Source organism: Panthera leo, chromosome A1 (assembly GCF_018350215.1).
Source record: "Panthera leo isolate Ple1 chromosome A1, P.leo_Ple1_pat1.1, whole genome shotgun sequence".
Classification (NCBI taxonomy): domain Eukaryota; kingdom Metazoa; phylum Chordata; class Mammalia; order Carnivora; family Felidae; genus Panthera; species Panthera leo.
Window position 1 is genome coordinate 66,601,714 of NC_056679.1, and position 17,284 is coordinate 66,618,997.

General features: G+C 44.4%; 1 protein-coding gene and 1 long non-coding RNA gene across 14 annotated transcripts in view; one reads left to right on the forward strand and one right to left on the reverse strand.

The window, feature by feature from the left end:
- The window catches only part of ABCC4 (ATP binding cassette subfamily C member 4), a 284,608-nt gene that overhangs the window by 86,759 nt on the left and 180,565 nt on the right, over positions 1–17,284 (reverse strand). For all 13 annotated transcript variants that reach the window (XM_042929130.1, XM_042929159.1, XM_042929140.1 and 10 more), the window contains one exon: positions 4,916–4,995. In XM_042929130.1, the coding sequence (XP_042785064.1) occupies positions 4,916–4,995 (80 nt within the window). The remainder of the gene's footprint in view (positions 1–4,915; positions 4,996–17,284) is intronic.
- Positions 1,925–5,727, forward strand: LOC122214287. Its single transcript, XR_006199826.1, has 2 exons — positions 1,925–2,189; positions 5,471–5,727. It is a non-coding gene; the product is annotated as an uncharacterized LOC122214287 (long non-coding RNA).

The window sequence follows — 17,284 nt, forward strand, 5'->3', positions numbered from 1 at the left end:
TAAGAAAATTAAAGACTAGGGGCACCTGGGTGGCTCAGTCAGTTGAGCATCCAACTCTTGATTTCAGCTCAAGTCATGATCCTACATCAGGCTCTGTGCTGAGTGTGGAGCCTGCTTAAGATTCTCTCCCTCTCTCCCTCTCTCCCTCTCTCTCATTCCATCCCTCTGCCCTGCCTCCAGTTTGCATTCTCTAATAAGAAAGAAAGAAAGAAAGAAAGAAAGAAAGAAAGAAAGAAAGAAAGAAAATTAAAGACTAGATTTATGCTGCTGGTATTTGTGCTATGGCATTAGGAAGTCAGCCAAACACTCAAAAATGGACATTTTAATCACTACCTCTATGCTTTTGTTTACCCAAATACATCACGTTTTGAAAGCCAAAGTCCTATTCATCATTGATTTGTCATGTCTGAGGTCTAGATGAAGATCTTGACACTATTTGTATTTTGATCCCTATTTTTGTAAAGACATGTAGTTTTAACATGTGAAGAACTATATCTGGCTTGATAGATTACTTGGTTTTAAAAATATCGTTAATACTCAAAGCTGTTACAATTTTCATGAAAGCGAATAAACAAAACGTGTCTGAACAACACTGGTAAGCCAGATGTGCCCTGCCAGCCATTGGCTAACTTATCTGATAAGCCCAGGGCAACCCTGAGGTAACCTGCAGACTGCTGTTATTTTGGATTGTAGGAATCATTTATTTCCTACAATGTACTCAGAAATTTACCTCACTTCTGGCCCAGCCTTCCAAAATAGAAGGTCGACAATCGAACTTTCTTCATTCACTACCGTTCCGTGCCCAGGTCAGTTCGGGCTCCCAAATCCCGCACAGGAACCCCACTCTAACACAGGACAACAGGAAATGACATACAATTTCAAAATCCAAGGTGTCACAGTCTCCCACGAGCTGGATTAGGAACAGCTAACTATCCAGACAAAACAAAACAAAAAATAAAAAAATAAACAAAACCCCACAAATATTTACACAAATATAAATCTTTTGTTGAAGTCCAAGGGACAAAGTTAGGAAAATAAGCTCTACCTGGTCAGCAAATATACTCAGGTTTTAAACAGAATTGTCTTATCTCACGGGTAATAAAATCTGCCCCTGATTTCTGACCTGCTTCTACAGAGTATTACGGACTCCAGCCACCACGGCTCAAATGGAAGGTTCTGTTCTCCCGTCTCTCCCCAGTTTCTCAGCATCAGACTCCATTGGAAAAACAATGAAGTTCTAACCCAATGGTTCACATTTCTGAACTCTTGCTTACAAAACCAACAAAACTATCATTGTCTTACAGAAAAAGCAATCAAACATGCGTAATATGGATTAAAAAGCTCACATGGATAACTGTAATCACATTATTTCTATATCGATTTGATTTTAACTCTCCAAAAAATGCATGATCATATACGTATCTTTAGTAAGGGGGAAACACACACACACTGCACAAGACAGTCTTAATCTGAATATTCTGATAAGTGGAAAGCTTAACTCCCTATTCAGGAAGGTATCTCAGTTTTAGATTTCAGTTTGCGTTCTATTCGTTACTATGTAAATCCTGCCAAGTTCTTTCTGGCTCCAGAATACCTGATGTAGAGGATATGCAGACTGGGAAGGCCCACATCTCCTGCAAGATAATACCAAGGGGAACTTCTTGACAAGGAAATTCCCAATCCTTTTAAAACTCAACCGTTTCAATTAAACTCACCTGTTACATTCGGAAAGACTCAGGATCTGTTAGCTTCTGTGAGCTTCCCCGGGGCTGCCACAGTCAGAACATTTTTACCCAAAGAACCAGATGTGAGACATTAAAACCGGGGGGGTGGGGGGGGGGGTGGGGGCTTCCCGGTGCCAGGAGCTGACTCTGCTACTGACATCAGAAACAAAGGCAACAAGGCAACGTTCTAGTATCTCAGTTCCGAAAGAGGCTAATGAAACTCTTTAGAAGAGTTTCTAAAGAGGTCTGAAAGTTGTTTCCCTTTTAGATTCCCATGCAATTGGGAAGGTGCCGCTGTTCACACAGGTAATATTCGTGATAACCTGTATGTTTTCCCTAATAGTTAAAACTTTTAAATTTCTCAGAGGACTGAGTCAACGTAGGTAAAATTTCCTTTAAAAAACTGTCACCCACCTGAGAAAGGCCAAACAAAAACCAGATAAACTACTTAAGCAACGCCACGAGGTGAGTCAAACTGATTGTCATTTTGACCTTGCTTTGCTTTTAATTCAGGAGCCTATTTAGAAATGTAACAAGCAACCCTCTTCATTCGGCTCAGCTAGCAGAGCTAATAGGCTTCTAATTAATTTCCAGAAGATTGCTGTTATAACTAACAGGTTTTAAACATTTGGTTGATTGGGGAAAATGAATTGAATATAATGTATTTGATTTGGAAAATTAGTTTTCATTCTATGTGCTTACCCTAATAGTGTTTATTTTAACTTTACATGATTCCATTAAGAGTCTCAGAACACCACTGGGTTGTTTTCATCCTTACAGAGTCCTAACCAACTTAAAAAAAAAAAAAAAGTAATCAATTTACATTTTGATTTTTGTTGGCCTTTATTTGAGGGCAGGTTAAATTCATTTTTGTGGCTTTAATAAAAAAAAAAAAAATCTTCGCTTGCTAATATAGCAACGGGCCCAAATACTTCAAAATGATCCTAGTGATACCTCAGTCAAAAGTCTGCTCATCGCATGCAAATCCTTTGGAGAAAGGCCTCTGCACACAAAGTAAGATGAACCAGTTACTGCATTGTTTATGAAGTTTCCCTTGATTCCTCCTGACAACCATTTAAACAATGAATGTTGGGAAATGTCCCTCAAAGAATCAACAACAATGGCAGGGATCAGAGCTTTTATATTTAGCTAATACTATTTTTAAAAGGAGAAAATATTTCTTCCTGAAGGGATTATGGGAAGCCTTATTAAAGACACCTGCAAACAAAACAAGTGACAATAGATCTTTATCATAATTGATAACTGAGTTATCCTTTAGACAAAACTCCTTTCTTGGAGACAATAACATCGAGATTTACCTCTGCTATTAGAGTCAAGAAATCAGCTAATCGGGACTACTGGTATTCCACCAGGATAAGTCTCACCAAGATTAAGTGAGCAGATAATAAAAAGGCCCTTGTCTCTCTGGTTAAAGAGAAGTACAACGAGATTAGAATTTTCTGAGGCTGCTCAGAATGTTTTATAATGAACTCAGGTGGCATCGATCCCTGTGTCTCCATATATCATTCAGAAAGAGGTGGGTGACTCTAATTATGAGGACTAACTATGTGCTGAGCACGCAGTGGGACAGCCCGCTTTTGCAAACTCGGCCTCTGCCTTAACTTGCACTTGCAAAGAAACAGAATCTTTCCCCAGATCTTCTCAAAGCAATAAACAATCTCTGTCAAAATGTGACTCTGTTTTAGTGAGAGATTGCTTCTTGGGGATAAATTACACAGCAAAACCCAGCAGGGCACATTTATACAATAAGCTTGCAGAAGAGGGAAGGAAAAATCAGAGATCTTCGCAGTAAAAGTACTCTGCCTCGGAGTCTCCTTTCTTCACACCAGTAACAGCGCACGTCTTTCCTCGTTGGCTACACTGTTTGCAGGCAGATATTCATTGCTCCATTTCCCCTGTGACTCACAGAAATGCCTGTGGTCATTTCGGGCCTATTACTGATTTTTATGACATAGCTAATTTTCCAAATTAAGTAATTCTGGCTCCTTTTATAACAATGGCTCCAGAAAAATCCCTAAGTTTTGATTGGAAGCGCATCTGGGCATTGAAAAAAAAGTGTGGGGAAGGGGGGGGCGGTTGGGGGGGGGGAGGAGGAACCATCAGGATGAAGCGGTAATTGCAGACCTCAGTGGTAGCATTTCTACTTCCTGGCCTTACAATGAGTTCATCATTAGACCACTGAGAAGAGTGAAACACAAGGTCATGAAGTATTAGCAACAGCAGCGGCGATTTTAGAAAATGTGCATGCAGTTGTTGATAAAAGCACTTCATTTAAAAAAACAAAAAACAAAAAACAAAAAACAAAACCCTTGGAAATGAAGAAGAAAGTCCCCTGGCCTGAATCACTGAAAAGTAGACAGAATTAAACAGCAGGAAAAGCATCCCATGTGTGCAGCAATACTGAGCAAGCAGATGAGGCATGAGATGACCCAACATACTTCTTCAGAACCTCAAGTTCACAGACAAAACAAATGCTGTAGAGAAGGTATTTGCAGGATTGCTGGGTTTAAAACACACATATACATACACACCTTAAGACTTAGCACAATCAGCGTGTGAAAGAAAAGCTGCCTAGAAAAACAAGAAGGACATTTTCTGAGATGACTCTGATCCTGTACTCAAATTATTGGCTTAAATGTACTTGCCTTTAAAGGCTTTGTATCTACAATAACTGCTCTCTATTGTCCTTGCTAACAAAGTATTATTTTCACCTTATTATTACTAATCTTTTCTTTGTCAGTAACCACACCTGGTTTTATCCCCCAAAAACGGTGCAGTATTTGTCCTTTGTGGTAATACAAGGCATAATTTAGTTAATCTAGGCTATCTTTCCGTGCGAGGTGACTGTTTCTATATTATGAAATGTGTTCACGGTCGAGTGAGATCCATGCCAGATGCCTGGAAGGCAGACGGAGAGCCGCTTACCAAGCTTGTAGCTGCTTCGAACCCACCTTGACATGACTCTGTAGCCGCTCCTACACCCGGGGTATTACTCATGTGAACTTGGCCTCCGAATCAGAGCCACACCTTCCTCTTACCGCCACGGCCTTTACGAAGATAACGCCACTTCATCAGGCCGAAGGGCCCACCCACGGCCCCCAAGGAAAGGACTGGAAAAAACAGGAATTGCAGTTCCCATGCGAGAACTTGGGTGATACTGCCAGCATTACCTGAATGAAGTCCAGAAACGTCAGGGGCAGCAAGTCGTCCATGTGCCCGATGTCTTTGGAGAAGCGGTTCAAAATCCCTCCTACAACAACAGGACGCGAGACATTACTCACTTCCCCAGGCCGGCCCTTTAAGAGAAACGATTCACAGGCAAGTCAAAACATTTGAAACGTATATGTATTTAATGTATCACGCGTTCATACGAAATAAGCCAATGTCAGCGGTGAAGAAAAAGAAAACAGGATGATACCCAAAGAAAAACAAAAATACCACCAACGGCAGTGGGCAGGGAGTTGAAATTTGGCCGACTTTTGATAAAATGGAGGGGAAAAAAACGTTACAGCGGTACAGGGAAGGGTTGGTGGATTTTAGAACATTCCCTCCTTTTAGATGCCATCTAGGATGCCCATTCGGGGGCTGAGTTGGTAAATAAACAATTGCAAAATACATAAACTGACCCCCAATTGTTATACTAATTTTGCTTTAGTAATCAGAATTTTGCTAAGTGGTAGTTTTTAAACAGATGTAATTATAACCTCTCTTTTTTTCCCCCTCAGGATGGTTCACAGCATCTCACGTTTTGGCAAATGTTGGAATCCTGCCATTCCCCGGTTGTGAGTTTTCTACTAGGATTATAAGTCGCTATTTTCTGAGGTACACCAAGTGTGACACAGACTCCTTCTTAGATTTCCAACACAACCAGAGGAACGTAGGCAGGAAAGAAGAAATATTACTTAATGATTAAAGGTGGTTTCTTATTACTCATTGTATATCCCTTCTCAGAATCCATGAGAACAGGACATCCTAAAGGCTTGAGAACTGGAATGTGAGAACAAACTTTCAATAAATATCTAGTCTTTTAAATGATAAGATTTTAAAGAAATGGAAGCTACACACACACACACACACACACACACACACACACAGCCTATTTTGGTGTAAGCAATTCCTGAGAAATGCGTTTGTCTAGATCCCTGAACTTCTTTTGTACTGGAGGCTTCAGGAAGCCAGCCTGCAGGGGAGATGTGTCAGAAGTGACTTCCTCCCGGGCCCTTCATAGTAAGCTACAACTGGACGCTGAATGGCCAGAGGCTGGCAGCCGAGCCTCCACTGCCCGGAAGCAGGGAAGCCCAGGGTCACTCAAGCAAAGAGCTGGAACAACTGAAGGCTTCACTAGGCCACCGTGACACTCCCAGGCCTCCATTTTCCTGACTCAGGTGTAGGAAATACAGACTCCAGAAAACAGCTTCTTATGGTGACACTTTTGGTAGGCTGGGTGACAGCTTTTCTGAGCCTCTAACAATACCTCCTTGAGAGGGTGATTCTGAGGATTAAATGGGCTCATGCATGTGAAAGAACCTAGTCGCAATGCCAGGTACATTATCAGGTGCTCAAAACAAAACACCAAGGTAAGAGAATTGCTGTTACCCACAGGATCGACAGCTAGTCTCCTGAGAAAGTCTGACAACCAGGCACTGTCAGGTCAACCTGTTAAAATGCACATTCAGTAGCTTCAGGCTGGAGCTGAAGATTCTGCGTTTCTAGCTCACTTGGCGGGGTGGGGGGTGACGCCCTTGTTGCTGCTCTCCAGACCACACTTTGAGGGGCCAAAGGTTAAGTGGCTGTTTGACCAGTTGTGCTTCAGAAACATTAAAATTAGACGGGCAATTTCCCACATATTCTTACAGATTTTGTGGACTACCTAGTTATTTTTTAACTTCCCAAAGTATCAATACCAAGATAAGAAAAACACACATCTAAAAACGTTAAAAGACACAGTTTAAAACACTGGTAATTTCTTCAAAGGAAAAGTACCGCTTTTCAACATAGTCAGGACTCAGAACACTGCAAAAGTATGGTTCAGCTTAAAAAATACTGAAACCAATGGGGTGCCTGGGTGGCTCAGTCGGTTGAGCGTCCGGCTTCGGCTCAGGTCACAATCTCGCGGTCCGTGAGTTCGAGCCCCGCGTCGGGCTCTGTGCTGACGGCTCAGAGCCTGGAGCCTGTTTCGGATTCTGTGTCTCCCTCTCTCTCTGCCCCTCCCCTGTTCATGCTCTGTCTCTGTCTCAAAAATAAATAAACGTTAAAAAAAAATTTTTTTAAATACTGAAACCAATACTCAAGTTGTTGTTGTTGTTGTTGTTGTTGTTTTTAAGATGAAAAAGCAACAGAGATGAATGATATGTAAAAATCATCCCCTTTACCTTCTACCAGAAGCAGGTGTATTAGGGTCTGAGAGAACCATGATTGGCGCACAGCATAAAATACAAGGAGAACACAAACAACTGGGAAAAACCAACTCTCCCAACACAGCTACTACAATAAGTGAACTGAACTGGATGTCAAAGACTGTCAAAACCCTAAACTCTCATTCACCAGGAGGCAGAGTCCAGAAAATGTGAGATTAGAAGAGTCAATAAATTACTTCCTTGCTCCAAGAAACAATTAATGGGACGAATGGTGTTTGCAGACTATTTCATCTGGCCCTGCCATAGACTGTTACAGTCAGAGCTGTGATTTCAAGTTCATGGCCTCATAGTTCTAAACTTTCCTCAAAGGTCCCCAAATCAAATCCGTATGATGAATTCCCTTCACACACATGCCATGCCTCTGCATCCAAATGGCATCTGGCCTGCTGGAACATCTCCAGGGATGTAGAGGGAAGGGGGATTCATGATAAGGAAGGGGAGCCCAATCCATTTTCAGATTCTATTCTGTTAGGCAGGGCTTTCTTACATTAAACCGAATCTTGCCTTCCTAGAACATGCAACCCTCTGCTTATTCTGCTCTTAGAACCACATGGAATGAATCTAATTTCTCTTGACATGACAGCCCTTCAAATGCTCGCAGAAAGTTACTCATATCCTTTCCAGAGTGAGTCCCTGGTGCCTCAATTAGTCCTCATACAGCACAGTGTCCCATCTTGGCCATCGTGTCCTGCCCAGACTCAGATGGCCGGTCTCAGTGAATGCCTTGTGCCCGTGATTAAAATCAATAGCTCAGGCATCATTTGATTACCTTGGGGCAGACTCATAACACCATCTTCCCTACTCTGCACAGGATAAACAACCTATCTTGAGGCCAACAAGCACAGTCCACTCTGGTGGCCAGATCGCATCTTAGACTCACATATAATGAAAATCCACATTGCACAGGTAAATTCGGGAGAACAACTGGGCAGTATGTATGAACAACTTTAAGAGTGCATCCCTTGCCTGGGTGGCTCTGTCGGTGAGACATCTGACTTCGGCTCAGGTCATGATCTCATGGTTTGTGGGTTCAAGCCCAACGTGAGGCTCTGTGCTGACAGCTCAGAGCCTGGATGGAGCCTACTTCAGAATCTGTGTCTCCCTCTGTCTCTGCCCCTCCCCTGCTTGCACTCTCTCTCTCTCTCTCAAAAATAAAATAAACATTAAAAATTTTTTTTCTTTAAAGAATGGATCCCTTATGACCTAGAAATTCCATTTCCAGGGAGTGAATAAAAAATGCATCAAATATGTTCAATGTGGGTTATTCAGCAAGTGAGAAGTAGGAACTTGAACAGTAAGTCTGAAACAAGTGTTTAATGTATTATGTGCAATTTAAATTTTTTTTATCAGTGCTCTTTTTCTACAGTGACTATGTATGACTTGTGTAAGGAAGTAAGTTGGGGAGGGGAGAGAAAGGCTGGGAACAAAGGGCGGGGTGGGCAGAGACCTCCCTTGAAGTCCACACCACCAGAGAACCAACCAGGGTCCTCCTAACTGTTCTGTCCATAAGACAGGAGCTCATGGAAGAGGTCATCAAACTTGTCCAAATACAAATTTTTAGCGAATCTTATTTTAAGAATGGATTCTACAGTCTGAAGTGGAGTCAACCACCTATTAGTCAGTGGAGTTCTGACATCTCTGCCATACCCAGGATACCTCAGCCTCCTTATAACCAAACTATAATGTGAAACTTCGAAGCTCCCAGGTCTAATGTGGGCCCTATTCTTTTCATGTGTTCTTTTTAATTTTTTTTAATATTTATTTTTGAGAGACAAACAGCATGAGCGGAAGGAGGGCAGGGCAAGAGGGAGGGAGACACAGAATCTGAAGCAGGCTCCAGGCTCCGAGCTGTCACCACAGAACCATGAACTGTGAGATCATGACCCGAGCTGAAGTTGGATGCTTCAATGACTGAACCACACAGGCACTTCTTTTTATTTTTTTAAACAAAAAAAGGCATGTTTAGGTATCATAAAATATTGAGATTTATTGAGGTATATATTTTACATCAAATAATATTCACCCGTTTCAGGAATACAATTCAATGAATTTAAGTAATGTTACTGAGAAATACAACCATCGCCAAAGATTAGCTTGAAAACATTTTTGTTCCCCTAGTAAGATCCCTCATGCCATTTACAATGACTTCCTGTTCCCACTCCTAGCCTCAAGCAACAACTAAATCTACTTTCTTTCTCTATAAATTTGCCTTTTGGGGACATTTCATACAAATGGAATCATACCGTATGTTGTCTCTTGTGTCTGAATTCTTTTACTGAGCCCAACATTTCTGGGTCCATCCATGCTACACAGTATGTCAGTAGTTCCCTCTTTTTTTTTTTTAATGTTTATTTTTGAGAGAGACAGAGAGATTGTGTGAAGGAGGGGCTGAGAGAGAGGGAGACAGAAGATCTGAAGCAGGCTCTGAACTAACAGCAAAGAGCTCGATGTGGGGCTCAAACCCACAAACTGCGAGATCGTGACCTGAGCCAAAACCAGGAGTCAGGATGGTTAACCAACTGAGCCACCCAGGTGCCTCAGTAGTTCCTTTCTTCTGATCTGTATTCTTTGGCACCGAAGTGGTCACGAACATTGGCACAGAAGGCCCCATCAGGCCATGCCACACCTGACCTAGAGGGTGAAAGTAGTTGTGTTTCATGAGGAGCTCTTGGATATTTGAACTTCTTTCCAGTGCTCATGTGTAGCTTCATGGAAAACTCTAGAACCTAATTATTTGGATAAAAATCGGCCACTGGTTGAATAGCCCTGCGGAGTCAGAAACGAGGAGCGCTGGGTCTGGGCCGGCTTATGAGTGTGGTGGAGCGTAGAGGGTAGGGTGGGGAGGACAAGCAGAACCGCTGGCCGGTGAGAAGGGGGAGCTAGCGCCTGCAAGCAGCCTGTGGCCAAGAGAGGCCACCGTCTCTCCAAAAGGGCAGAGAGAACGGACCCGTACCTGGCAGGTACAACGCATCGCGATGGGGTGGAGACGAGCGTTCGGTGGAGCCCAGAGACGGTCCCCGGGCTGAAAACTTGTGTGCGGCATGAGGGAGCAGGACGAGCATGGACTTTCTGCATCATTCTGCACAAACCAGTGCAGCCGAGACAAGCACAAGAACAGGAGTGGGAACTAAGGAAGTTTGGGAACTCAATGTTTCCATCACCTCTGGTGTCAGAACAGGTCGTCGACACGGCGGCTGCTGCAGGAATGGCCTAAAGCGCAGCAGGAATCAGGAAACTGTCAGCGGGAAACACGCAAAGTGCTTGTCCTCTGACACCCGGTAGCCACCAGTCTTTAAGCAAGTCCTGCGGTGCCCGCTTACACACGACCCCTCATCTGTCAACAGGAGATGAGAATACTTGCCTCCACCGCACCACAGGATAAACGAGACTGTGCTTGTGAAGGTGCCCTCTCAATTGTGATGTGGCAGGGTGTTGTCCGAGTTATCAACAGGGGATTTTAGAGCTTTTAGGAGGCACGAAAGGTCACCAGGGCTAGTAATTTCCAAACCACGTCTTGTCAAGAGTCTGAGATTGCACAGAGGTGCCTGGAAGAAGGAGGTGGCAGAGGAGGCGGAAGCCAACCTCACTCAGCTCCAGACACCCCACCCTTCCCCAAGCTGCCCCTAAACAGGCTCCCTTCCATCATCTGGACACACAGACAGGGGCGGCCTTTGAAGAAAGGGTTTTGAAGCTAACAGAGATGTTCAAATCCCTACAGATGAAGCTCCTTGTGACAGAGAGGAGGACCCGCGGTCCAGCCTTGCTCAGGGTGACACTTCATAAGGGGCAGGTGTTCCTGCCAAGTCATCCTGGGATTTCCACACATCAGAAAAAGGAGACGTGACAAAGTCTACTTTTTTCTAAGGACACAGCCATGGACCACCTTTCTCTTTTCCTGGTTCTCTTCCTACACTCTACTCACTTTCCTTCTAATGACTTCCTGTTTGCTTATGCGTATCAAATCTTATCTCCACTCCTTGATCTTCCAGGGCTTCCTTGGGGCACTTGGGTGTCCTACAAAACATCTTAAATTCGACACATCTAAACTGAACAGAAGCCTTAGAGGTTGACCCACAAATCCCCACGTCCAACTTTTCCAAATTTGCCTTAGACTTCTGCCCAAACACCAGCGTGAAAACTTTTAAGTCATTTTGACTTATCTCTACCTCACATAAATTACTAGCAGGACCTAACTTTGCATTTAAAATAGTCCGATGGAGATCCTCAATTTTTTTATCTGGCAAATCCAATCTGTCAAAGCTTTTAGGAACAGCGATGCAAGAAGGGACAGAAGAGAGGAACCCTCCTGGCCTCCCATCCATCACACCCGGCTGCATTCTTGCTCTCATGGGGGCCTTCCCTCTCTCTCACTCACCCGCCAAGAAGGCCCTCCCTCCTTGCTCAGTCCCACCCATCCAAATTTCTCAGCCCTTTCTCCTCCATGAAATCCTTGCTGACAAACGCAGCTCCTAGACATGTGCCGGTCACTCGACCTCCTCCATCTTTATCGGACAGGCTCAGGAGACCTGGGCCACCCTCTCAGGAACCCGCCACAGGCCTGGCCACAGCTAACAGACCCAAGGGGCATGGGGTGACTGAGCCACTGACTAGCTGAGAACCTAGAGGCCAGAGAGAGAAGCAGGAAAGTGGGACAGACTCCTCGCCCAAGCCGAGGGGCCTGGGTACATGCAGGAGCCCCAAGACAAAGGGCCCAGCTCCTGGGAAAGTGGGATGCCTGTTTCCTTGCAATCAAACTTTTGAACTTGGGTGGACTCCGTCCCTGTCATCCCAAGCGCCCTGACTAGAACTGTCACCATAGGTCCAACGAGAGATTTGCTTACTAAAATTAGGGAAATGATAGATTTTGTAAAGTTTAATGTTCAAATTCCTAATTACCCTTTTAGGTAACAAACGCTTTATTTATTGTAATCATTTTAGCAGAACCTCTTTCACGTGAACTACAGATTTCCCGTCTTTGCCAACAAAAGATACAGAGCATAAAATACTCTTTTCTTGACAACCCAGAATTAACATTCTGAACGTCGATGGTTTGACGGTTTCTAAACACAGCGCTGTCTTCTGGGGCTGCTTCAGGTTACCTGAGACACTCTCCTGCACCCCCCGCACACCATGGTTCTAGATTACAGAGCTTTCAGCCGATACATTTTGCTGCTGTACAGAGCCTGCCTCTGACCTCCACTCTTACTTTTAGTGACGAGGACTGCGGCAACCCCGCAACCAAGCAGGGCCTGAAATAGCACTCAATACGCCCTCAGCAAAGACATAAGCAATTTTCACGGTCTAAGGCACAGTTTTTCTGACACTTTATTTGATGAGAGACTATTCCAGCTTGTTTCCAGATTCCCTCTAGAGTCTGGGGATATTCTCGGGATATCTCATAAATCCATTCAGCGGTCTAACTGCTTTTCAAGTATATTAGTCCTACATTCACAGCTAAGCTATACACCCTCTGTAAACAGAAACCACATTTCACACACGACCTATATAACAAAATGTCAAGTGCCCGGCGGGTGCCCAAACGGGATTTGCTAATAAAATGCCATAAACCCAGTGACTTTCCAACCTTTTTTCTTTTTTAAAGACAGACTCTTACACAAAAACATAAACAAATGTATAAAATAAAGGTCAGGAAAGCAGCTCACACTAAAGACAGATGGTGAGACCTGGAACCCAGTCAGTGGCCTCTTCCTGCATGTCAATCAAGGGACACAATCAGAGGTTCGTTTTGGTCACGAGGGATCATACTGATGCTCTTGTCTTCTTTGAGCTATGAACACGTCAGCAAACTCACCAGGACATTGAGAGCGGATGAGTCTCTGAGTGGCATCAGATCAGAAACAGCCCAACACTCATCAAAACAATGCTTCCCAAACTTTAATCTGTACACGAATCTCCCACAGACCCGGTCAAAACGTATATTCTCAAGAGCTACGGGTGCTGCCTGACATCCTGTGTTTCTAACAGTTCCCGGGTGATGCTGGTGCTGCTGGCCCACGGATCACTCTCTGAGTAACAAGGAAGAATCTGGAAAGTTCCTTCTGTCTCAAGAACCTGCGTGATAACCTTGTCACCTTTACAAGCGTAATTACTGCCCTTTTAAATTCCTTTTTTAAATGTTCATTTTTTATTTTGAGAGAGAAAGAGAGTGTGTGTGCACCTGTGATCAGAGGAGGGGCAGAGAGAGGGGAGAAAAGGAGAGAATCCCAAGCAAGCTCCATGCTGTCAGCGCAGAACCCAACCCGGGGCCTGATCCCACAAACTGAGAGATCACGACCTGAGCCGAAAGCAAGAGCCAGACACTTAACTGACAGAGCCCCCCCCAGGCGCCCCTAAGTTCCCTTCTTTACCTTCAAGAGCTAAAGACCATTTGTCTCTTTTTCTATTCACACAAATTAAATTAGAACACAGGCATCCATACGACAGGGGGTTCTGTTTTATTCACTGCTGTTTCCCCGGGGCCTGACTGATGCCTAGCACATACAAAGCGCTTGAACATATTCTGAATGAATACATAAAACAAGTCCTTCTGCTATAAGTAACAAACCGTTTGTTTTCAAATTTCCGTCTCTTTATTTCAAGTGCTCGATATTTCACACAGTCTTTTTTGGCAGTGTTTTCCCATCTGGGGAAATTTATGTTGCAACATGAAGTGTCTGCTTTGTCATACTTGTCACTTTCCTTGTGCCGTTGTTGAACCAATTTGTCTGTGCTCCTTCAAAGGGTGTCTGAAATTTCCACTTGCAGAACGAGTTTTGGGTACAGCAATTTACAGAAGCCAACGTTGACACCAGGAAAGCACTAGAAAGTGAAGGAACCCAGTGTCTCAGAGGTAGAAGAGGGGAAGGGGACGGAGTCCACAGGGGTGGGTGGGGGGCAGCTGACAGAGAAGAAAGAGGGATGGCTGTGGAGCAGACGAACGTCACGTGAGGCCGAGGAAGCAGGTGGCAGAGAGCAGGTAGGAAGGGCGGAAGGAACATGCACACAGCAGAGGGGACACAAGGCACAGGTACGGGAAGGCCCCAAGGAAAAAGTGCTGGCCTGTCCATGGCCTCAGCTTACGGAATTTCTATAAAGCCAGGAATTTCCCCTAAGAGCTCAAAGGTAAAATCACACAAGAGACAGCATTTAATGTGAATGGCAGCCTTCAAAAGGTGTATCCTTAACCCACAGCATCTTCTTAAGGCACTGAATGTGGCACCCAAGAGGTGCCTGAGAGGGTGACTTTAACCCCACACCGAGGGAGAAGCCTACTGTTCCCTATGGATAGCCCCTCAGAGGGCCCTTCGTCCTCGTCACAGCAAATACCGGATAAACGCACCTCTAGTTGCTGGCTTTCCTCTGCCCTCCCTGACTACTTGCTTACATGCTAGGAAAAGATGAACTGAGGTCCTGGGGGCAGGTCCAAGGCGTGTCTCCTGCTCGCCCTAGTGGCAGCAGTTGAAAGAGTCAGGGAAAGGGGCACTGGATGACTCGGTCAAACATCTGACTCTTGGTTTCAGCTCAGGTCAAGATCTCATGGTTTGTGAGATCAAGTCCAGCACTGGGCTCTGTGCTGACAGCATGGAACCTGCTTGGGATTCTCTCTCTCCCTCTCTCTGCCCCTCCTCAGCTCTCTGTCTCTCTCTCAAAATAAATAAATATTGAAAAAAAAAAAAAAAAAGACTAGGGAAAAGCCACAAGTATATAAACCTAAGGGATACACCAGTCTGCCCGGTGTTTGCCTGTCACCTAATGTTCTGGGATTTTTAAATCTCATGGGAGTTGAGACAGAATCAGGACTGCAGTAAATCAACTAGGGATCTCAAGTTCTCCTCTAGTGATATAAAAACATGCCTTTCTACTTAGGTCATGACCTCACAGTTCTTGAGTTTTAGCCCTGCTTCTGTTGCCCTGCTGTCAGCACAGAGCCTGCTTCAGTTCCCCAACTCACGTATGCTCTCTCTCTCAAAAACAAACCTATTTTTTTAAAAGTATAAAAATGTGCCTTTCTAGAATAACCACGCTGCATTGCCAAAGTCCAGTGGTCACCTGCCTTTTCATATAATTAAGACATTAACAATAGTTAATCTCAAGGTTTTATTACATAACTTGACAGACTGGGGGGAATGAGTTTCAAAAGGATGGGTGTGTTCTTTCTTTGCCTAATGGGATCATTCTCATCTCTTTTCCCTGGAAGACAGCAGGTGGACTGTCCAAACAAGATGACTTATAAAATCCCAATGTCTTCAAGACCAAGGGCAGTATTACCATCTGTTTTCTATACACACCTTCAAGTCTGCCTCCAGGTCACCACATTCTTACTCTGTACCCTACCCGCTGGTAGCCAACCAAGGAAAATATCTTTAACCCCTACTCACTGCTTGCCATTTAGGTTTAAAACCTGTTTGGTGTCTCTCGGGGCATTTTATAATCTAACTTGGAAGCAGGTTAACAGGACACACAGACATGAGTGCGGTGTCTGCAGTGACCAAGAACACCATGAGCACACACCCAGAGAGCAGGGAGCATGCAGGAGGCAGCAGCACAGGGTGTCACCAGATGATGTGAGTTACAGGGTCAGCCTGACAAGTTTTCATGGTGGAGTCACCGCCCGACAACATGGAAGGAGGGCAGAGAAGGGGCTGATGGAGAATGGAGTTCGTCCAGGTAGGGGGAATGACATGTGTGAGGACTAAGAGGTGGGACAGGCAAAAGGAAGACAAATATTTGCCTAGTTGATGGGAAGAGCATGACCTAAGGTGTGCGGAGATAGGAGAGCGCCTGGGTGCCAGGAGTGGGAAAATCCAGATGATTTTCCCTGCAGTTAAAATTCCCTGTGGTCAGAAAGAGATCTAAATGCTCTCTTTCATCAGGGCCTCTTCAAAGCCACGACTGTAAGGAAGAAGTGCTGACACGGGGAAGAAGTGGAGTCAGGATGGAGGGACGTCTTACATATCCAGCCCAGGCTGGGAAAATGTCTGATGAGTGCTACAGAAGATGTCCCGGGACCAATTCTGTTCCAGGCTCTATATGCACAGACAACCCCCCACACTGACTCATCCCAGAGCCTTGTGCTACACATCAGAGATGTAGTCAGGATTTCCTCCTGTGGTTGTTTTGGTTCATCTGTGCTTAGTTTCTAGAATGCCACCACCCACTACCACCACCTGGGCACCAAGTAAGTGCTGGAAACTGTGAAGCACGCCCTACACATCATCTCAAAACCATATGCAAGATACAGTCCCTATTTTACAGATGAGACAGAAAGAAATTAACTCAAGGACACTCAGCTGTAAGGTAGGCAAGCCAGGACTCGTGCCCAGGGTGACAGAGATCCAGACAGTTCAAGGCAACATGTCAATGACATGGAGTTACTTTACTGGACACGTTCGAAAGCTCTACTAAGTATCTACTGATAAGGATGAACCCATAAAGTTACAGGCAGGGCCAGTATAAAGTGTGATGACCAGACCAGGCTCATTCTGACTGGCTAACGCCTGCTCTACTACATGCGAAACACTTTGAATATCAGTCCCGATTAAAAGAGTTCCAGGAATTCTCTCTTGCCTAACCATAATTAAAGTAAATCATTTAAAATAACTCCACCTCAAAATTAAATTACATAAGTTACTGTAAGCTGAATGAAAAGACTAACAAGGGAGCAAATGAATGAGAAAATGGAATGAGGACACCGAGTCTAATAAAACACAGGACCGATCAGCAAAGTCCAGGGGTTTGAGATCCACCCCATCCCAAACCTTAACCGGTTGTGTGGCCCTGGGGCAAGTCAAACTGCCTACTGAGATTTATGTGGAGAAATATGGTTAGGAAATTAACCTTGAAGGCGTGATATACCTCACAAACTGCCCCGGGAAACAATTTTGTTGCAGTATCCAGAAATGCTTTGCAAAGTAATCATTATTTTACACATCTTAAGTATTGAGAAGCAAAACGTTGGAAAACAGATCAGGCTAACTCCTTCACCCCAGACCTCACACATACATCACACAGAAGTGTGGCCTCACAGCCTACATATGGTCAGCGATGTACAGACCATTGGACAGCAACAGGTAGAAAAATCTCTCAGACAGGGAACCTGAAACACCATGGGTCTGATGAAAG